The sequence below is a fragment of the Asterias rubens genome, chromosome 9 (genome assembly GCF_902459465.1).
Source record: "Asterias rubens chromosome 9, eAstRub1.3, whole genome shotgun sequence".
Classification (NCBI taxonomy): domain Eukaryota; kingdom Metazoa; phylum Echinodermata; class Asteroidea; order Forcipulatida; family Asteriidae; genus Asterias; species Asterias rubens.
In genome coordinates this window covers 19,286,908-19,310,484 of record NC_047070.1, presented here as the reverse complement: position 1 = coordinate 19,310,484, position 23,577 = coordinate 19,286,908, and the positions used below count along the sequence as shown (strand labels likewise).

The window sequence follows — 23,577 nt, the reverse complement described above, 5'->3', positions numbered from 1 at the left end:
CACGCGTCACCTCCCTGTACTGTATGTGTTCTATTTTCTGAATGCTCTGCTAAATTTTCCAGGAATGTAGACTGGTTCCGTTGTAAAACTGTATGGTACCCTGTATACTCAAGACGTCTGTATGTGTGTTTCGCAGTAAAAAGAAAAAGAAAAAAAAGAAAGAAAACAAATTAAATTTTTCAACATGGCTGCGCCCGGTAAAGAAAGGAATTTTTCTGGCCGTGGTTCTCCTCAGAATACTCTTATAATACGTCACCTTCCAAGTTCTATGAATTCTATGGAGAAACAAGACTTCTTGAAGTATTTTGGGGCTGAGCATGCCAAGGTCTTATCCAATTACGGGAGAATGGTGAGTTTGAGTTTGTAGGTCTAGTTTCCGGACACAAGATTATACATATCACTATGGTATGGGGGTCTATGTTTTAAATGACTATTGTATGCAGAGATGCATTTCCCCCAGGAAAATAAAATTGCCAGTTTATGAAGGCCTTTCAAAATCGCCGCCCAACTTTTTTTTTTTTTTTTATAAAATAAAACAAATTGCAGAAATTTAATTGTGGACAAAAAAGTGTTGCAAAATGTATCAAAAACCTCTTCAGAATAATAAAACTCACATGAGGTACACAGGAGATGTTGATGGTTCATGTGGAGGTACGATTGTGTCAGATTATTTCCCCCAAAAACAAAAAGATTTGACTAAAAATTATGTCCAAAATCCTCCACACACTTCTTCTGCCTGTTGTGTCTTCGCTAGTGGAACGTATTAACAAATTTGCTAAACGAATTGGGAAAAACTTGTGCGCAATAAGCGTTTTGCGATCTGCCGAATTTTAGCTGAACCTGCTGGGAGAGCAAAAGCGTGCACAATCTGCGAATTTGCGCTCTGTTTGTACTGCAGCCCAAGTTGATGATTCTGATAAACTGCGTGCAATCCGAAGATTGTGCAAACATTGTAGATTGTGTTTTTGTAGTTGCGATAATCGTAACCCTCCATCCTCCCGACGGTCGGAGACCGGAGGGTTACGACACAAGACTGATATTATCGGTGTAACTAGCAGTTTTGACCAGTTTTTGCCAGACTCGTGATCAGATTCGTCCTTTTTTTTCCACTTTCCAAAATCATGACAGACATTCTAAACACATGGAGTTGATCTTTATTGTATGACAACGTCATCTGGAACCCTTAAAACTACATCATGAAAATATTTGGCAGAAAAAACGACAAAAACTTACCAAAAGACTGACCGAATATATCCACAATCCATAGCGGGACCAACTACGTCGCACTTGCTTGGCAACAACCAATCAGCGTGACCCAACCATCGATGTCGTATGCGTATCGGCCATTCCAGCTTGCAAACTCACCGCCTGTGTGTGTAAGCACCGATCCGCCGCACCGAGTGCGCAGCATGCAGGCATGTACATGTACATGTATTGTGTACACTTGCACACATACACACAACGTCAGGGTGTGTTTGGCCATGTGGGGGTATGGAGCAGCACACGGTACTTACGAGCTGTATAGTTTGTGCACGCACGATGTTCATACAGTACATGTACATGTACATGTACATGCCTGCATGCTGCGCACTCGGTGCGGGGGATCGGTGCTTACACTCACAGGCGGTGAGTTTGCAAGCTGGAATGGCCGATACGCATACGACATCGATGGTTGGGTCACGCTGATTGGTTGTTGCCAAGCAAGTGCGACCTTCAAAATCACTAGTTGGTCCCGCTATGGATTATGGATATATTCGGTCAGTCTTTTGGTAAGTTTTTGTCGTTTTTTCTGCCAAATATTTTCATGATGTTGTTTTAAGGGTTGCAGATGACGTTGTCATACAATAAAGATCAACTCCATGTGTTTAGAATGTCTGTCATGATTTTGGAAAGTGGAAAAAAAGGACGAATCTGATCACGAGTCTGGCAAAAACTGGTCAAAACTGCTAGTTACACCGATAGTATCAGTCTTGTGTCGTAACCCTCCGGTCTCCGACCGTCGGGAGGATGGAGGGTTACGATTATCGCAACTAGTGTTTTTGTACACACGAGCGCGATTTGGCAATGCATTGTCGTTAATTTTTATTTACCGCAAGGAACTACACAGTGTGTATTTTATTCAATCATGTTCAATCACAAAATGTACATAGCGCCCTCTCTTGATTTAAACGGTATTATATTAAGGTAATCTGCAATCAATCAGTCCACTGGTTCATTCGCACGCAGCAGTACATGGTAGCGTGGCTGCTCGTGTTGTAGTAATTATCTAATGAGATTCGCCAATAAATAGAGTGAGTACCATCATTTGCGTGTGTGTGTTATCTTGAATGGTCTTGAGTTCTTGAGGTCTTGAGTTCTTGAGGTCTTGAGGTTTTGAGGTCTTGACTGGCGATCTCGAGTCTGGAAGCAACTGAGCCCCGATCTCTAGTTTTCGTCCCCTTTTAAAGCCGAGCAGAAGTACGCGCTGCACGCAGCTTGCCGAAGGCAGAGAACTAATTGGTTTATTTATAAGCGTTAAGAAAACACATGTAAACACATTTAGTAGCGTGCGCGCTAGCAGTTTGTAAGCGTGCCGCACTGACCAATACGCACAACCAGATGTGTGAACACTTAATTTAGCTGCAGTTAAGATTACAATAATGGTAAATTAGCAAGACATGTTAATGAGATATAATTTAAATTGTCTCAACAACTCTATAATTATTCCTAAAACGCAAGGCAGTTTTCGCCACACTATGAAAGAAAAAAACACCCTTGTCACACAAAGTTGTGTGCTTTCAGATGCTTGATTTCGAGACCTCAAATTCTAAACTTGAGGTCGCGAAATCAAATTTGTGAAAAATTACTTCTTTCTCGAAAACTACTCCACTTCAGAGGGAGCCGTTTCTCACAATGTTTTATACTACCAACCTCTCCCCATTACTCATCACCAAGTAAGGTTTTATGCTAATAATTATTTTGAGTAATTACCAATAGTGTCCACTGCCTCTAATTTGTTTTTTAATTCTACTCCCAAATATGTGTGGTTGAGGATTTTTTTTCTAGTGTTCAGCTTGATAACAGATTTTTATTTCAAGAAACTCGTGCCTTTGTTTTGTTTGTTTAGTAAAATTGTAAATAAATCTTTCAAATTTGTTTTGTGTAGAAACATACAGCTTTTGCTTCATTCAAAGACCACAGATCTGCAGAACAAGTAAGTAAATACAATTCATATAATACAATATATGTTTTTGTCTAATTATAGTTGAGGCAGCAGTTTATTGGGAAGGAGGCTTGCTTCCAAAGACTTTTAAAAGAATTGTCATACAAAATATGAGCAAAACCATTAATTTAAAGCAATCTGTAATATCGGTATTTTTGCAGGTTCATAAAATATTACAAATACGTTTGTTGTTATTTGTTTTTAAATTCTAGGCCCTTTCCAGATTGCATCAGTTGAAAGTCTTGGGTCATACACTTGTGGTGGAATATGCCAAGAATACTGGCAGTATTCCTGAGGCTGAGCTAGCCGCTGACACAGAGGACAGGTAAATCAATTTACTTCAAATTTAATTTAAATATACACAGTCAACAAAAACATTTAAACAACTACACCATTATGGAGGTCGGAATTCCCATATTGTGCAATAACTGTTTGAACTTGAACGTAGAATGCTCAATGTTTAACCTCATTTCTCTCTCATTAGGTAACTTAGCTTTCTCTCCTGATTCCACTGCTCATCCTTAGCTCTCAGGTTTTTTTAGGATTCTAGCTGGTCATAATTTTCATTATTTTCTTGACCATTATCTGTATATTTAGCTCATTACTGGTGCATTGTTGCATTTTCTCCTGTAGTGTTTATTTTTATGTTGTTTTTGCTTATTATTATTTTCTTTTTTTCTAAGGCTGTTTCCCACAAACCTTGGCTTATTTGAACAATCCGTTAATCAAAACTTATATTATCACATTTTTTCAGTATCATTGGTTAAGTTTACTCTTTGCTAGTGTTGTACTACTTTATTTTTGTCTATGATTCTATCTTTTCTTATTGTGAGTACGGAAATGAATGTTAAATTGAATTGAATTGAAACCATTTTATAGCAATGTATATTTGTCTTCCTTTATATATTCAGATGTAAGGAAGGGACTATTTCTAGAACTGATGAAGATGGTATGAAACAAAGCAATGAAGGAGAACGTCAAACGACCATACTCCAAGAAGAGATGAAAGGCCTTCATCAAAGACTGATGGGGTTATCATCCAATCACGGGTAGGTTGAAGAATCAAATAAGATTCAGCCCATAGTCCAGACAATTTGTAAACATTACCACTGAAAGCCCTCCTGGGGTCGATTTCACAAAGAGTTAGTTTCTCAGGCTTGCGAACTACAGTGCTTTAGTCGATCTTTAGGCATCCTCCTTGAAGGTTTTTTCATCACTCTCAAGCATTGTTGGGATTTATTTAATTCTGCTTAGATTTGATGTGCCACTGAATCCAACAGTTCGTTATCGCTACCCTGCACCAACTGTAAACATCTTAACAAACATCATCAATACCTTGGCATCAGCTCCCAAGTTTTACACCCAAGTACTTCACTTGATGAATAAGATGAGTCTGCCAGCTCCATTTGGTCCAGTCACACCTACTCCACCACTGGTGAGTCTTCTAGTTAATATTAATATGCTACAAAGTATTTCTGTTTTGCTGTTAAAGGCAGTGGACACTATTGATAAGTGCAAAAACTAGCCTTTGCAGTTGGTGTATCTCAACAATATGCATAAAATAACAAACCTGTGAAAATTTTAGCTCAACTGGTCATCGAACTTGCGAGATAATAGTGAAAGAAAAAACACCCTTATCACACGAAGTTGTGTGCGTTTAGATGGTTGATTTCGAGACTTCAAGTTCTAAATCTGAGGTCTCGAAATCAAATTCGTGAAAAATTACTTCTTTCTCAAAAACTATGGCATTCAGAGGGAGCCGTTTCTCACAATGTTTTATACCATCAACCTCCCCATTACTCGTCACCAAGAAAGGTTTTATGCTAATAATTATTTTGAGTAATTACCGATAGTGTCCACTGCCTTTAAATGATTTTGAATACTTAGACCTGGATCATTTATATTAAAATCTTTGTAAAGATCAAGTTAATAGAATGTTGTAAAAAAAAAAAAACTTCTTTATAAGGTCTGCTGAGAAATATAAGGTCATCAACGGCAATTTCATATATGTTGTGATCAAAGATCCTTAAATGAAAAATGCATATAAATTGGAAAAGAAATAAGTCAAAATTAAAAACCTAATGTTTTACTTCGAAAACGAATGTTTCTTTTTGCAAAACAAATACTTTGATGACCTACTCTTGAAGAATAAACCCCATTTTCCAGGAGATCAATCATGCAAAAGCAGTTTTACAAATTCCATACAAATTGAACTAAGAACCTTTATATTTCTGATGCGACTATATTTAGCCTATTTATCAAAATAACACTATATGATTGAATGGCATGTCATGGCCGAGCGGTTAAGAGCACCGGATTCAAGCTCTGGTGTTTGATCAGCAGAGTGTGGGTTCGAATCCCGGTCGTGACACTTGCTACATAAAATTGGGGAGGTAGTGCTTTCTGCTCTGCCGGCCAGGCTTCGGACTGATGATACCCAAGCCTACATTCGTATGGGCTGTAAAAGGGGTCACCCTGTTTCAGCCCTAGGAGTAGGTGGCAATCAGCCTCTGGAAAAAAATTATTGCAGCCCACACCTTGAAGTGGCCTTCAGGCCTTGTGTGTCTAGCGACTTGCATAAAAAAAATTAAAAAACAGATATAAGAAGGTTAGGTCACAATATTCTGTAATTTGAATTTTGTAATTGATTAGACTTGTATTATTTATTTTCTATCAGGCAGAGGATACTGTACTGCAGCCCTCTATTGACAGTAATCGGTCAGTCATGGCTATGGATGTATCAAGTTCAAGTGACGAGGAATCTGAGATTGAGAGTGATCCGGAAGAAAGAGAAAAGTGAGAAGTTTTGCAATGTCTTCACCCTTATTAGTCTTCATTATTTTATTATTTATACAAAGCTTTTAATGTATTTAAAGTTTGTAGGGTGTCATGGTCCAGTGGTTTAGAGCATCAACTTCAAGTTCTGGTGGGCAAGTCATTGGATGTGTGGTTCGAATCCCGGGCGTTACACGTGTGTCCTTGACGCGATACTTTACTATAATTGCTTCTGTCCACCCAGGGGTATAAATGGGACCTGTGTGGGTAGAGTTGATATTGTGTTCTAAAAAGCCTTCTGAGCGCATAGCAGCTTGGGCTGTATACTCCCCAGGGAGCTGAGAAATATTAAAAGAATGTGGTTGGCGCAATAACCAGGGCACTAATGTAAAGCACATTGATTCGTTTATTGTAAAATTTACTATATAAGAACTATTCAGTATTGTTATAAGTAGTTAAATTTTGTGTTTCTAATTGACAATATTTTTCAGAACGGAAGAAGTGAGAGCATCCCTGAAGAGGCCCTTAAAGACGAAGCCTCTGCAGCAACCAAAGAGACATAAATTGCAGTCCATTGCACCCCCTAAGAACCCACAGACTGGTCCGCTGACATCTCAACCAGCTAAGGCAGTCAATGTGTTTGAACAACCACTGATGGCAGCCAGCAAGAGAATTGAATTCAAGATAACAGAGAACATCGGAGGGTGTGTGGATGGCCAAACACAAGCTGTGAAAGGTAAACAACAGAAATTGTGTTGTATTGTAACTAGAAAGTATGATTTTAACTGATGAACATGTTGTACAGTACTGGTTATTCAATCAGTCAATAACAGAGACAGCAAGGGTCCGTCGCACCGATCTCCTGTGTCCACGTCCTACAGCCTCACGCCACATGTGGTCGCTTTCTTTAGGCCAGCCAAGTTGTTGGGCCCAGGATGATTGAGGGCAGCCTCTAGGCCTCTTCCAGCCAGGAGCTGGTGCTAGGCCTCCTCTGGAGTTGCTATGGTTACTGGTTATTCTCTATGGCCAATTTTAGTGGTGGGCAATAAATCCAACAATGCCACTCTCCGATTATGGAATCCAAAGCAGGAACTCTAACAGTGTCCCAGCCTTCAATTAGTCTCGGAAGACCAACCTTTACTCCTCGTCTGTAGCTGGTCGACAGCATCTTTGTAACGTCTTGTTTCCTTTTTCTTCAGCGCCTTGTATCCTTTGGCAATTTGGCACTTTGGAAATGCAGTTATTATTAAAGTCTACCAATGGCGAGCGGATCAACAAAATTATTCATGTTTAATTACAGAGCCATTATTGCTGAAGTGCATGATAATAATAATAATATTGAGTTTTTGTAAAGCGCTTTTTCACTCCCTACGGGTGTCTCAAAGCGCTTCAAGATATTACCCCTGGTCACTGGGCCTTAATTCACTCCTTAAACCATCTCAGCTCCCTGGGGAGTATACAGCCTCGTGTAACAAATGCGCTAGACGGCTAAATCAATCACAAGAACCATCTCTGCCCTCACAGATACCCATTTACCCCTGGGTGGAGAGAAGCAATAATAGTTAAGTGTCTTGCTCAGGGAAACAAGTGTCACGACCGGGATTCGAACTCAAACTCTGCTGAACAGAATGAGCAGAGCTTGAATTCGGAGCTCTTAACCGCTCGGCCACGACACCCCATGATACCAAGTTTTCCGAACTGTTGGTGTTATTGGGCAATGCAATAAATTCTCTCTCTTTGTGACATATGATACTTGTTATCATTAGCTGTGTCTCCGATCAATCCACAGTGGACAAGTAATTTGTTTCTAGGGGAAATCTGTGCTGGTCGGTACAATGTATTTTGCTTGGACTGTTGAGCCAAACTTATGAGTCCTGGGGCAGGCCAACCCAGCACTGCCTACCATGGCTACAAAACTGAGCCCAATTTCATAGAGCTGCTAAGCACCAAAATTTGCTTAGCATGAAATTCATAAAAACAGGATTATCGATTAAATTTCCATTTGTAGCGTATTGCTTGTCACTGGTATTCAGCTGTTGTTTGCTTATCCTGAAAATCAAGTGGAAATTTGGCTGGTTCTCCTGTTTTTTATCAAGGAAAAAATGTCATGCTTAGCAGCTCTATGAAATTTGCCCCTGGTGGTGAACCTCCTCAGATTTATTTACATGAAGTCCTTTTCTTTGTAGATCAATCACTGCCGGGTATCTATGATCCATCAGTGGCTGATACTTTAGAGTCTTCTCAACAAGTCTCAGGGTTTGGAACATTTGAGCATCCAGTAACTGAGAAAGATGAAGCTCCTTCCAAGAAGGGTTTATACGAAGCTGATGATGAAGATGAAGATGAAGATGTTGAGGAGGAATTGACTGAGTTTATATCCAGAAAGGAACTCAGAAATAAACTTCCATCACATGGTAAGTATCTTGAGACTCAGTTTCTTGAAGATGAAGATGTTGAGGAGGAATTGACTGAGTTTATATCCAGAAAGGAACTCAGAAATAAACTTCCATCACATGGTAAGTATCTTGAGACTCAGTTTCTTGAAGATGAAGATGTTGAGGAGGAATTGACTGAGTTCATATCCATAAAGCTGGAAATCTGGGGTGGAAGAAGTGCGAAGGCGTCGGGTAGCTGATGACAGTGAAGATGATCGAAGGGCTAAGAGATCTTGGACATATACTGGGGCCAAAATTAAAAACAACTTTATACTTTGTGTTTATCTTTCACACTCTATCTCCCGGATGGTTTTCTTTTCTGTCTTTTCTTTTTTTAGAAATAAAGAGGCATCCAGTATTTAAGCGCTATGAGAGGGGTGAACCTACCACAAGGCTGTACCTTAAAAACCTAGCTAAAACAGTCGAGGAAAAAGTAAGTCTAAAAACCTATCAGTTCCAGTGAACTTTACTCACTGCTTTTTTTAAAACGTACTACCCAAGTCAATATTAAGTGTTCATTAAATTTGATTCTACAAGTTATATATTTTAAATTAATTATTTTGTTGTGATGGACTAGCGAAACATGTAAGTTGTTCTGATTTTTGGCACATTCTTTTTGTGTGTTTTATTTCTTCAGGATTTGAAGTATATCTTTGGTCGTTATCTGGACTGGACATCGCCAATTGATAAAGACATGTAAGAAAAACATCAACATTTAAAACTGTGAACACTGTCTCTACCCATAAGCCTTACAGACACAGAACGCACCTCTGCGAAACGTGTGACAAGTGTCAACCATTTCCTTTGTGTATAGACATTTCTATCCCAACATCACAGCCCAATTTTTGTCAACCGAGGTTGGAAAACTATGTCAACAATGGAACGGTCTATACAGTGTGTATTTTGAATCCCAAAATGGGGGACAAGATAATAGTATGTTAGTGAGCTACGTATCATGCAAGGGGTCAACAGCAGGTTGTAAATGTAAGCTTGTTAAGGCTAAGTCACACCAAACTAGTTCTCAAGATGTCCAAACCCGTCCTAAAAAAAATCGTAAAACGGATTTGGTCTGGCTTGTATAACTTGGTCAGAAATGTCTATACTGTGGGCCTTGTAATAATTTCTGGCAACGAGTTAGGTCTGTCTGTAGTGAGAACGAGTTCTGTGTGATGGGGGGGGGGGGGCTTTAACCTTTTCATTTCCCCTGCAGCTTATTATTTTCTTTATGGTTTTTCATTTAGGTTTACCATACAGCTGATGACCCAGGGTCGAATGAAAGGTCAAGCGTTTGTTGGTCTACCCAGCGAGTTTGCTGCTGAGAAAGCATTGAAGGACACCAATGGTTACATTCTACAGGGCAAACCCATCGTAGTGGTATCCTTTTCAACTGCATGCATTGAAAGCAATACAATACAATACAATAATCTTGGCAGACATAGTGTGACAAATTGTGACAAATATCCTTTCATGTTACGAACATAATGTCTTCAAGAAAATTCTTTGTAGTTTCTTGAGTACCCACGAGTACCCACACAGTTGTCTTGGTTTTGCCTGAAAACATTCCTCACAGGAACAGCATTGTAAGGGACAAACCTTTTGGCAATCTGTTCATATTATTATGCCTTTCTCACCATTACTGTATGAAAAGTCTGTCCAACAGTCCTGTTAACAAACAATCATCTTGAAGATGATCCCCAGTTATTACTAAAATACAGAGAAATTTGTTTTGATCTTTATAAAGAAAGAAAAAGTGACAAAAGCTTGACGAAACGCTTTTCTTTTTGCTACCCATTTGTATTAAAATGTCACACATATAGCCCCAACAGTGTGGACAGACCCACTTGCTTCATGGAAGACTCAACCAAACAGAAAGAAGCTCATGTAAATAGTTATTTGCTTGTCTCCTTAACTGAGTTAACCATCAGCAATTTGCAAGATCTGCTAAGTTAAAGGAGAAGGAGGCCCCCAAGAAGAAGACAACAAGGAGGGAGATTTGAAGGGGAGGAAACGCCAAGAATTTTATCTTTGAGAGGGCAAGGCCATTCTGCAAACAGCACTTCCGCTGGAAATTCTTGAAGTATATGGGAACTCTCCATGTCGCTGTTCGTGATTTGAGATGTGTGGCGGTAAGACTATGAGAATAAAAGCAGGCAATTTCATCTCTGAGAGGGCAAGGCCATTTTCATTTTCCAAACAGCTCTTCCGCTGGAAAATCTTAAGTCTATGGGAACTCCCATGTTGGTGTTTGTGATTTGATTTGTGTGGCGGTAAAGGCCGGTTCATACTCGCTGCGTATTCACTGCAGATAATTAATAACAACATCTATAACGCTAAACATTGACACATCAAATAGTGTTCATTGAAATCAAACTGTTTTTTTATTGTTTTCAAATAATGACAGAATACAATTTTAATTTTCTTTTTAACTGCACACAAACATTCTTGCCATTTGATTGGTAGAACAAGTTATCCTTTTTGTTGCCCTGTACATGTATGCTGCCGCAACAATCCAATATTAAATACAGTCCTATATGGATAATTGTAGGATGCTTCACAGCATTGGCAATGCTGTTGCTTCCAAAATATTCTTTTCCTACAATTTTTTTCAAACAAGGCAAGGTCCTATCACGAAGGACAAGGTTGTTGCGTATATCGCGTCCTCCATGTTATTTAAGATTATTTAAATAGAATTTTCAGAGCATAGGTCGTACATGTTTTAGTCGGAAACAAAACATTTCAAATGACAAGGATATAATATGAGACTTTAATAAAACAAATATTGAATGCAGTGTGTTCATGCAGTGTAGCCGAATATAATTATTCGGTGAAGTCTGGGCCCAATTTCATGGCTCTGCTAACCGTAAGCACAGAATCGCCGCTTACGGAAGCAGGGAATTCTGTGCCTATGGCAAGCGTTTCTCACGGGTTAGCGGCGAATGTTTGCTTCTGGGCGTGCGTACCCCACGTTACCAAGCATTGTAGGTCACAAGGCTAGCGCAGAAATTAGGCGCTTGCACGTAAGCGGGGAATCGTGGTCGAAAGCACAGAATTTGGCGGAGTGCATAGCCATGAAATTGGGCCCTGGCTATTCCATTTCACTCAGCCTCGCCTTCTGAATTTGAGTAGTCCAGATTTCACAAAGTGATTGTATTCAACAACAATGCACTCATCTGCATTCAATATTTGTTGGTACAAAACTTTCTTTTGTGAAATTGATTTTTATTATGTGTGTGTGCAGTTGCCAACACCTTTTGAACAATTCAGGAAATATACATACAGTCATTTTGTTTTTTACAGTGTAAAATAAATGTCACTGAAAACAGCTTGGAAATATCCATAAACTATTTCTAGAATCTTTAATTATTGCTAACCTTCAGTTGCCCTCTTTCTAATCACTACGACCAATCCTAAGCAGGAAGGGAAAACAGTCTGGTCCTTTTTGAATTATGATGGATATTACTACTGAGCACGGGGTATAAGACCGCGTTAATAAGATAGTGTTTCCTGTCAATACAAAATGGGTTAAACTGGCGTCACAAACCAGCCATCAACAACAACACTTTATGGGTCGTTTGGAAAAGGAAAATGATTTTGTCAAGTATCCAATAGTATACCAGGCTTACAACTTATGGTCTCCAATAGTCTAGACTTTTTATACCTTCAGGAATAAACTCAAACTTTATTTTCAATTTTCATTTGCATAACTGGTTTATGTTTGGTCTACATCCAGTGTTAGGTCTACTTTGGTCATGACTGTGGTTTTAGTTTGACCACCTCGCAGTCCAGCCAGGAATGTCTGGGGCTTGGGAACGTTGCTGAAACTATCCGTCTTAGTTTGACTTGCAGTATCCCTGAAGAAAAGAGACAAAAACATATTTAGGTTATAAAACACAAATCTTTAAAAAAATAATTTAAAAAAGACCATGAAAACCTTCAAAAAGTCCTTCACAAGTATTACTTACTTATGGAGACTTGAATGAAACCCATCTGCAGTTGGGCATTAGTAATAGCTTCTTACTTGGGCAGGTAGACTTGAATGAAAAGTCTACCCATCCCCAGTTGGGTATTAGTTTGAGCTACTTACTTGGGCAGGTAGACTTGAATGAAACCCATTCCCATTTAGGCATTAGTTTTAGCTTCTTTCTTGGGCAGGTAGACTTGAATGAAAAGTCTACCCATTCCCAGTTGGGTAATGGTTTTAGCTTCTTACTTGGGCAGGTAGACTGGAATGAATAGTCTACCCATCCCCAGTTGGGTATTAGTTTTAGTTGGGCAGGTAGACTTCAATGAAAAGCCTACCCATCCCCAATTGGGTGGAAGTTTAAAATTAAAAGCTACTTACTTGGGCAGGTAGACTTGAGTGACATTATCTCGTCTGAGATTACTCAAGTTGGTCTGCATGGAGTGAGTCACCTTGTTACGCAGGTTGGTCTGAGGCAAAGAAAGGGTACATTCTGGATTAGCAATGCTGGGGTTAGAAATTGAAGAACATTCTTTGACTCCTTTTTGTGTGAGCATTTCATCAGTTTTATCTCATATAAATAATCAATTTATAATAACACACAATAGTTTGAGTACTTTTCAGGCATGAATTTTTGTCCTTGGACAACAAATTGAGTATAAGGGCTATCCCACATGTTAGACATGGTGTAGGGCTCTTCTAAAAAAAAACTTCATGCCTTATTAAAACAGTTTTTCGTATATTTCCCCAAGTGCACAAAAAAACACAGAAAGAATATCACTTCATGAAAATTTTGAAATTAATTGTTTCTTCAATTTTCCCGAATGTAAACTGTAATGATTGGCTTACCAGTTTGATGGCTTTTCTTCTTAGCTCCCATTCATTCCACTCATATGACTTAACGATGTTAGACTCTATTGGGTGAACTTCAGTCTGCACTCCCATATCACATTTAGTTATTGGCTTCTCTATCATCTGACCTTGGTCCTTGCCCTGTACGTAGGTCAAAGGTCAAGGGGGTCACGTTATAGGAATCGTAAGGATAAAACTTTATTCTGACATTGTTAGAGACGACTCGTTCATGAAATGATCATCAAATGTATTCATTTGGATTCTTAAACCTGACTATCAGGCCGATGATATTCCTCAGGCGGTCTCAACTTCTAAATCAAAGTCAAATTTTAACATATAAAAATAATGAAACTTATATTTTTCTCAAGGTTTAGCTTATTCTATAGGATGGCAAAATAATATAGAGATATGGACTTAAAGACCCTGAATGATAGACACTGTACAAAGCCTTTGAGAAAGACTCTGCTTGGGTTGAAACATAAAGCAATTAACCATTTGTTTGCCTTTAGGTCCGATTGACCCCTTGCGTGCGCGTCACACGCGGCGACTGATGCCACGCTCACCATGTTGGTGGTCAATAGGTTCACCTAAAATGCGCACTTCTCTGAATAACACACGTTGACATTGACCACCAAAATGGCGCATCCAAGATTATTCTGATGATGACTTCAGGTGAATAGGGTCAATACCATCGGTCCTTTTGGTTGGTAAAGCAGTTTGCAACAGCTAAGCCTATTTTTGCATTGTAAAAATCTCATTTCCCTCTGACCTTAGTAAAATACAGAGTTGACTTTAACTTGAACTGACCTGAGTGTAGGGTGTAATAGTAGCAAACTGAGCGTGAAGCTCCAGTAACTGGATTAGTTCAGGAGATATCTTAGCACACTCTGCTACATGTTGGATATACCTGAAAATAAGCACATACACACTTTCAGTAGCTATCAAAGGAAGGAAGGGTCCCCGTTTGGTTTTTGTCACACTATACGCCTCTCTTCACATTTATGCATGAGGTACATCACAATGCTAACCCAAAACGAGGCGATGGGCACAGCACACCAAGTGGTGGCGGACATGCGCCTATAGCTTCAGCAGCAACCAACCCTCGGAAATCCGAGAAACGTTTAAATCATGCGCAAATCGTTTCTCTGTTCTAATCAGTTGGAGCGTTTCAGACAAATTAATTTCACAGGAGGCTTAATAGTTTTTCCAAGTAAGCTTTCAGATAAAATTACACACTATTTTTTGGTGGTCATAACCAAAAGATGACCCTACCTTTCACTCTGTAATTAGCTTTCTTAATCCTCCACAATCCATACCCGTGTTGAGTCTGGTTTTGATGGATTGAGAATTTCACAGCAAAGCTTTTGACTCTTTACCCTCTTATCTATGGGTGCGTTCTCTTAGCTTCCCCAGGTCGACCCCGGTCTGCCCCGGTATGTACAAATAGCTTTGACGGGGCTCACCCGGTTCAGCCCCCAGTGCCCTGCTTGTGGAGTGGATCACTCGGGGGCGACCTGAGGTGCATGGCGTTACCACGAGAGGGCGAGTGTGGTCGTTCGATTAGCTCTTGTCAGGGGCTCAACCGAGTGAGCACCGCGGGGTAGACCCAGGGAAGCTAATCAAACGCACCCCAAGATTGGTCCGACTGCAAATCTCATCAAGGGATTAATGAGTATCTAGGGTTGAGAGTCTTCTAACCCTGATGAGAGACTCACCTGTTGGGATCACTAGCAAACTCATAAGCTGCTTCCTTTGATGAGAAGACATAGTAGCGATCATTATAGCGTAGTACTCCGATATCTGGATTACCAGGTAACAGCAAACGATCAAAACGAACCAATGCCCAGCCGCAGTAACCCTGAACATAAAGTAATGAAATGGATTGGGTTACAATGACATAGCGGTATACTGGCCTGTGTGCCTCTTTTGAAAGAGCAAAGGGCACCAAAGCATAAAGGGCACTCTATGAGGAAATTGTAAATATCTAATGGAGCATTTCGAGGGCACCAAGGCAATAACCCAGGGGGCATAGAGGAAATTGCCTTCATTGCCTCCGTGAAAATCGGTCGTCGAAGTTGCGAGATAATAATGAAAGAAAAAACACCCTTGTCACACGAAGTTGTGTGCTTTCAGATGCTTGATTTCGAGACCTCAAATTCAAAATCTGAGGTCCTGAAATCGATTTTGTGGAAGATTACTTCTTTCCTCGAAAACTACGTTACTAGCCGTTTCTCACAATGTATTATACAACCAACAGCTCCTCATTACTCGTACAAAGTAAGGTGTTAAGCGAAAAATTATTTTGAGTAATTACCAATAATGTCCACTGCCTTTAGAGGTTCTTTGAAAGATCTTGAAATACAAAAGTTAAAACTTGCCTTATGTCAATTGACCGTTCCAATAGGCTCTGCCCACGTCGACGTGTGAGCAAGAACACATGGGGCTCTCCAATCCCTTTCTGCACAACTCTGACGCGCGCCAAGATACGCGCACGCATGTCGGACCTTATTTGTCAGACCTTCGTTGCGTTGTGATTGGTCAACACGCAATGGGGCAGAGCTTAGTGGATCGGTCTATTGTAATACTTGCTGAGATAATAAAGCAATGGTGCGGACTTACCCGATATTGAAGAGGAAGTCTTTCAAAGTTCTTTGTAGTTTCTGGGAATAACCATTCTACGCGCTTAAAATCAGAAGGTTGTACACGGTGTTCATCCCCTGTAGTCTGACGTCAAGGAATTCAATGGAAGATGCATTTTGTTAAAACATGGATGTGTTTTCGATTGAGGAGAAATTGTATAACTCATAGAAAGATGTTTTTTGACTCATGACTATATTGTGTGGTTTGTTTTTTTACAGAACTGGGGACATGATATGGTGCTTACACACATTGGTAATGGGTAAATCAAAAACTAATACAGTTGAGTTAGTTCCAAGACATTAATCATACCTTTGTACTACATGTAGAAAACCTTGAGTAATTTTTATGACGGTTGTGTTTTTTGAGTCCTAACTCTTTGATTTCTTGAAACTAATCCTACCTCTCTAATTCTCTCTTCATCTGATCTGACGTGTAATCCCTCAAGAAAAGGGACCATCATCTCGGCTGTAAATACATCCTTATGTCCCTAAAGAGAAATCATTTAAATCAGGATTGGTACTTGTGAAGGGCTTGTGTGCTTCGTGTTTGATAGGGCAATGGCAACGGGCATTTTCTCTTTGGTAAAGGACACCCTATGAGGAAATTGTAAATTTCTACTGGAGCATTTCAGGGGCATCAAGGCAATGACGAGGGGGGCATGGGGGCAATTGCCCTCATTGCCTCCATGAAGTATCACGCCTGCGAACTTGTATTAGCAGGGACTGTTAAAACACTAAAAACAATATGTAAGGTACTTAGTTAGAGTTTCTGCACCAGGAGTGTCACCTTGTGACAGACATGGCTCATTATAAGTCTTCATTAATATTTATAATAGTTAAAAACAGTTAGACATATAAAAGTTTAACAAGTACTCTCAGGCCTGATACTTCACGGAGGCAACGAAGGCGATTGCCTCCGTGTCCCCTTGCCATTGCCTTGGTGCCCTTGAAATGCTCCAGTAGAAATTTACAATTTCCTCATAGGGTGCCCTTTACCAAGAAGAAAATGCCTTGGTGCCCTTGCCCTTTCAAAAACGAAGCATCACACTCTGTAATAGCAAATCAAATAATATAAGAAAAGCAGATTGCACCCTCCCCTTATAAACAAAAAACAGAACCACAAGTGACTATACATAAACAAATGTGATACTTGTTTGTTTTAACAACATAATAATAAGATGTTTTATTGTTACTTGTAATTAAACAAGTATTTGTACAGTGAAATGGGTTTTGGTCCTGCTCGCTCAAAGATATGTGATATAAAAGTACACACTAAAAATTTACCATTTTTTGTTTACACCAAAAGAAATTGAATATATAATACAAACATTTATGAAAAGCATTACAATTTACAGGCGAAATCTGAAAGATAAAAACAGCACGATCACGAACATACCTTTGTGAAAGGTTCCAAGCTGGCCAGAATGTTACTGAGAACACTCAGTAGAACCATCTCATCTTGAAAACCACTCCAGATATGAGCAAGATTGATGAACTGAGGCTAAAAATAGTAACATGAAATGGAAAGTTTAAAATATAGTAACATGAAATGGAAAGTTTACAATGTCAAATCATTACAAAATGTAAAAAAACATACATTTCTATCTAAGTAGCTTTCTCATTACAGTCTCTATGGCAGACAATACCAAGTGTAGGCTAACCCAGTGACCACCATTCCAAAGCACTCGGCCCAATTTTACAGCACTGCTTAATGGTAAGCAAGTTTGTATGCTTAATGGTAAGCAAGTTTGTATGCTTAATGGTAAGCAAGTTTGTATGCTTAATGGTAAGCAAGTTTGTATGCTTAATGGTAAGCAAGTTTGCTCAGGTGTAAGCGTATTTCACAGGTTAGCAAGAAAATTAAGCGACAGTCTTGGACTTTCACCATGGATTTGCATTGTGACATCATTCAATTTCGTGCAGTAAGCACAGGAAGGTTTACAGCATGCCTTTTTCTTAGCATGGCTACGAAATGGAAATCGCAGAGTAAGCACAAAAGCGGTTGTTAGGCAGCTCTATGAAAATGTGCCTTGGTCAATGACCAGCTGCTGTTGACAGACTAACGATTGGATAGATGAAGTTTCTTGTGACTCTAGACAATATTGTAATCTTAGACTGCTAGACTTACATAGACTTGTGCTGTAGGGACGGCAGTCTTAGACTGTACAGTTGCCTGTAGCTGTTCAAGTCTGGATCCAAGTTGGGCTTCTAACATCTCTACCTGTTGAGCACAGCTTATCACATCATTCTAAAAGAAGCAAAATGAAAGAGAGATTCTTTAAGGAACATGCAATGTTACATCTGGTGAAAACCATCTGGGCTAAAGAGATTCCTCGGCCTGATTTCACTAACATAGCCCTCATTTAGGACTAGTCCGTGGACACTAGTGGAGTTAAAAACCTAAGGCTAGTCGTAAGTTAGAACAGACAAGACTAGTCTTAAGTCCTTGTGAAATCCACCCCTGGATCCGGACTACCAGACATGGTTTCAAGTTTCCCTTGAGCGAGGCTTTCAGGAGCCTTCACAGCCAATTCTGAAACAACAAAAACAGCAGGTAGAAGACTTTAGCCCAGTTCATACTTCCTGCGAATGCGAATGCAAATTTTGACATCAATCGACTTGTGCTCAACTTCTGCGAAACATTCGCTGCAAAAAACAGCACTGTAACGACAAAATTCGAACCAACAATCGTAGGAAGTATGAATCTGGCTTTACTGTTAAAGCAGCTGTCTATTACTGCGGTATTGAGACAAGTTATATTTCAAAATGTCCAAAAAGATTGCAGATACTTACAAGAATGATCCTAAGAAATGACTCATGTTGTCGAATGTTTATAAGAGACTCTTTCAGTGCTTTGACGGACGGTCCTTCTGTTACCTCCCCTGCCATAATCCTCTCAATCAATGCTGAAAGTGGAGAAAAAAAACCTGAGTCATTTTCAAGATACAACCTGATAAGTAACTTATATTTATTTCACTTATTATCGAGTCACTACACAAGTCCCCATCCATTGCTGCACACAGCTTCCTGGGGTTGATTTCACAAAGAGTTGGAACTAGTCCTTACTTTTAGGGCTAGTCCCTGGAGATATTAAAAAACTTAAGGCTAATCCTAACTTGGGATAAGTAACTCGTCGTAACTCGAGACAAGACTAGTCCTAACTCTTTGTGAAGTCCACCCCAGGCCATCTTGGTTGCATGGCTCTAGAAGGAGTGAGCAGACTAGCTGGTGTTCCATTTTCGGTTTCTGGCTGCATTCACAAGCTGTTTGTTCATCTACGAAACCCCACCTCTGCATTTCACTATATTCAAAGCCAGAACAGGGTAGACTCTTTTGATTAGGAAGATAATTCTCCAGAAAAACGCTTTGTTTACCTCTGCATGTAAGATGTTCTTCTAACCATTTGCTGATTACTACTTGATTGGCAGTTAATGTAATAGTTTACTGAGATGGTTAAGAATCACTTTACCTGTATACTTGAAAGCAACATCACAAGATCGCTGAATGGCTGTATCTACATTCTGAGTAGTGGCTGGAACCGCCTCATTCAAAATGGCAGGCACTGAAATCGGACAAAACAATTCATGAATTTGTCTTTGCTACGGTTTTTCTTTCTATTACACTGAGCTACAAGATTCACAATAGAAGAAAGTCCCATGATTCACAAACACTGGAAATTAAAGCTACATAATATTTTTGTTTCTGAAAAAATTATATATTCAGATGGAAGAAGATGGCGACCAACTCACAATCATCAATGCCTTCTCCTCCTTTCCCACATTCTTTATTAAAGAGGCGGATACCGGTGACGATCTGCGTCAGTTCAACGAGTTGTCTCTCTTTGTCTCTCTTGACTAGAGACATAAAGGTACCAAGCTCCGTCTGTGGAAACACACTCTGTAGGGCAGCTACAAATAAAACACACAAAAATTCATTAAAGACAGTGTACACTATTGGTAATTGTCAAAGACTAGTCTTCACAGTTGGTGTACCTCAACATATGCATGAAATAACAAACCTGTGAAAATTTGAGCTCAAGTGGTCATCGAACTTGCGAGATAATAATGAAAGAAAAAAAAAACGCCCTTATCACACGAAGTTGTGTGCGTCTAGATGGTTGATATCGAGACCTCAAGTTCTAAATGTGAGGTCTCGTAATCAAATTCGTGGGAAACTACTTCTTTCTCGAAAACTATGGCACTTCAGAGGGAGCTGTTTCTCACAATGTTTTATACTATCAACCTCTCCCCACTACTCGTTACCAAGTAAGGTTTTATGCTAATAAATATTTTGAGTAATTACCAATAGTGTCCACTGCCTTTAAATTTCAAAAACTTTAATTCATTCTAACTGAAATGGGAGACTTTTGGACAGTCCTTTTTCAGTTCTCGCCAGTAGTGCGCGTTCTCAGACCTACACGCACAATACTGAGCAAGTGTGCGCATGCTCAGAGCCCCCAAAAAAGACAGACCTGCTGCCGAAAGCGTCTCTCATCGAGTCAAAACTTAAGTAAAAAAAATACCTACAGTTTTAAATAGACAATTTTTAAGTGTTGAACAAATGATCAAACAAACTTCAATGGGATTTTCTAATTCGTATGACAATACTATGCATTCCTGAGACATTGTTCATCACATGAGGAATGATGCAATGCTACAAGAAGGTCAAACAAGTACCTGTTGCCTCACGAACCACAGCAATATCTGTGGGTGAGCCAAGACCTGAGCGGAGCAACACTGCGGACACAATCTTCCTGTAGAGACTTTCAAGTTCCTCCCTAGTGCGGGCTCGGCTATCCGTTATCTCACGAATTACTGGTGTAAGACGTTGCTCCAAAACACGTCGGTGTTCATCCAAGAAGTCCGCTACAACAGAGGTAAAATATGAAATGTATTCTGTATAAGAGATGTATTTCGTTCAAATAAGTCCTACTTTTTTTGCATTATCACAAAGCAATAAGAGTAAATATAAATATTAATAGTAAACTTGCGGGTTCAACCATGAGTAAAATCTTTTTTGAAGGAGTGGTGGCTCTGAAAAGAGCCGGTTCGGTCTCGACGTTTGGAACAGTATACTCTGCACGTCTTCAGGAGAAAAGCAATTAAATTCATCGCAAGACAACATTTTATGTGTTACCATAGTGATTTGTATTGAGACATCACACTTCACCAACAAACTACTATTGATTTGCAGTTAAGATCAATCTTAGCTCTTTGTGAAATCGCCACCCTGGCAGCCCTGGCCTTTACTTACCTCTACTGGTGTAGTTCATATCAAAATAAACCTGCATTTTCACCGTATCCAGAGCTGGTGATCTTGTATCCAACAAGTGATCCACACAAATCTATTGAAAGAAACAAGACAAAAAATACACACAAATTAAAGCACACGCTTTTATAACCGACTAGTTGATACATAATACACCTTTATTAAAAACAAGGAAATTCGGATTAGTAAAGTAATCTATTTGAAAATATTGGTGACAACCTCATAGAAAGTATGTTATTGAAAATTGCTTGTAGAACTCTAAACCAATGCGGAGAGTGTAAAAACCCCTGCATATCTTTTATAAAAGTCTAGCTTTTCACCCCGTCATCAACTTGAATGCTTCTCTTTACCCTCACTATTTGAAAAGAGAGATCATCAAAGATTTAGTTTCCTATATAATTAAAACGAACCATAAACGGACCTTTATTAGCTTTTGGACGTCATCTTTAGTAAGTGTCCTGTCAACATTGAATTCATTAGCAGGATCCAACACAACAGCTTTAACCATGAAGGCTACCAGCGTCTCGGAGACTGCTTGTCCTTTGCTGGCACATTCCTGGGCTATTTCTCTAATGATGTTTTTAATCACACTCTCCGCCTGAGCCCGAGACATTGTGTGTGGCGTTTTGTATTTCTAAAAGCTGTCGAGAGAAGGAAAACATAAATATTTACAATTTAAAAAATTGTTATGATGACGATGATGCCAAAATGCAATTTCTTGTTAATATTATTTATTTTATTTTAACAATTTTGATTTATATATATTGTATTTGCTAGTTTTCCTGATTCTGTTAAATTGTAGTATAATACTGTTTTTTGTGAACGTTTTATTGTCTTGTATCTTGGCCGAGTAAACAATAATATATAACAACAATAAAAAAAGAAATACAACCCAGCTAGTTCAATTTGCAAATTTAATAAGAGGGTCAACAAACTATCCCGATGGGCATGTTCCCTCAATCATCCACACTGACTTAATAAATAATGTCTAACCCTAAGATTGGAAATAATTTCCACTCTGATGACCATTTTTATGCTTGCAATAAACCCGTTTCAGTTTGATCATGCAGGAAGCAATTGTTTTTCTTATGGCAACAATTATTATTGATATTACAAAACTAATTTAAAATTAAAAATATCCTTAGTTAGTTCATGTTTGCAGTTTGTAGGTCTAGCTAGTAGTAGTTATTGTAACTTAATTCTAATTGAAATTCTTTTAAAAATCTGCATCAATCAAATTCAAAACAACACAAAATTGAAAACATGCAAAAATAGTTGCAAATCCAAAATGCATGAACATGAATACATGACATTGATTGACAATGACCTATCAATCAATCATGCGAGTATATAAATACGGAATCTACTGACTTCAAAAAACTATCACTCTCAGCAGGCAATACGCAATCCAGTCAGTAAATAAATTATAAATAGAAATCAGCAAAATAATATGCCTATCGTTTACTGCTGTCCGTGAACTGGACCACAACAACAGAATTAGCCAACAATAATGTAACATTTATATACCTCTATGATGACATTTCAAACAAGTTTAAATAATAGTATTATACACATACATTATATCAATGTTAACTAAAATATTTGTTTTATGTCAAACCGTATCAGATGAACGGAGAAATTTGGTCACTGCACTGCAAAAGATGACATAAACATCGTAGCTGACATTAACCCCATGGAAACTCCAAACAAGTGATTTGATTGGATAGCCTGACGTCACCTTTGACCTTAACCAACTTCATTCTCAAGATTGATCGACCCCTTCGCAGTATTTCATTGCCTTTGACGGTATTGCTTCATGCTTTGAGAGGGACACAACAGTGGGTCTGCGATTTCCATATCAAACTATCAGAATAAAAAACAACAAAATTTGTGAAAATATTCATTTTATTTATATGCCTGTGAAATAAAACCCGGGTAAAGAACTCAACTAAATTTTGATAGAGCGCCACCGTGCGGCAGCAGTGAGATAACCAGGAGCCATCCGGGAGCCCTTTAAACCTGCGCGCGCACACTACGGCCTTTACGCACTGGAGTTTCAACGAGGCCCGCGAACCAAGAAAAATGGACAAGGTAAATTTCAATTTTTTCTTCATTTACCAAAACTTTTCCGTCATTTAAATGAACACAACATATCTTCACGTATTTCTTGTTTAAACAAAATTAACTCATACTCTTGCAAAGTTTAATAGACCTCCACAAATTATGAGTTTATTGTTTGGTCAGAAACGGGTTTGGTTTTTTAAAATGGCGATTTTACCCGCCGTACGTTGTTGCACATGTGTACGTAACAATACACGCCCATCATAGGACAACAATCTGACACACATTTTCAAAGGATATTTGTGTGTAATTGAATTATCAAGAAACCGTATAATTTGTATACGGTCAAAGACAAGAGCAGGCACTTTTATTTGTTAACTGAAT

The 23,577-nt window shown here is 39.0% G+C and overlaps 2 protein-coding genes across 2 annotated transcripts; one reads left to right on the top strand and one right to left on the bottom strand.

Annotated features, from left to right (window-relative positions):
* The first annotated feature begins 8 nt into the window (after nt 1–8).
* On the top strand, nt 9–12,101 carry LOC117294540 (RNA-binding region-containing protein 3-like). Its single transcript, XM_033776993.1, has 13 exons — nt 9–137; nt 179–349; nt 3,146–3,193; nt 3,415–3,527; nt 4,114–4,251; nt 4,457–4,637; nt 5,880–5,998; nt 6,469–6,713; nt 8,164–8,391; nt 8,751–8,845; nt 9,050–9,108; nt 9,654–9,786; nt 10,338–12,101. The coding sequence occupies exons 1-13, from the start codon at nt 93–95 to the stop codon at nt 10,407–10,409; spliced, it is 1,647 nt and encodes a 548-aa protein (XP_033632884.1). The 5' UTR covers nt 9–92; the 3' UTR covers nt 10,410–12,101.
* LOC117294538 (cilia- and flagella-associated protein 206-like) lies at nt 12,100–22,833 on the bottom strand. Its single transcript, XM_033776991.1, has 16 exons — nt 22,751–22,833; nt 21,554–21,773; nt 21,118–21,208; nt 20,541–20,729; nt 19,614–19,772; nt 19,334–19,426; nt 18,658–18,770; nt 17,993–18,112; nt 17,261–17,365; nt 16,266–16,352; nt 15,845–15,949; nt 14,941–15,083; nt 14,033–14,132; nt 13,223–13,366; nt 12,755–12,843; nt 12,100–12,263 (listed from the first exon to the last, which is right to left on the bottom strand). Exons 2-16 carry the CDS (start codon nt 21,743–21,745, stop codon nt 12,122–12,124), a joined length of 1,872 nt encoding a protein of 623 aa, XP_033632882.1. The 5' UTR covers nt 21,746–21,773; nt 22,751–22,833; the 3' UTR covers nt 12,100–12,121.
* Nucleotides 22,834–23,577: the final 744 nt, after the last annotated feature.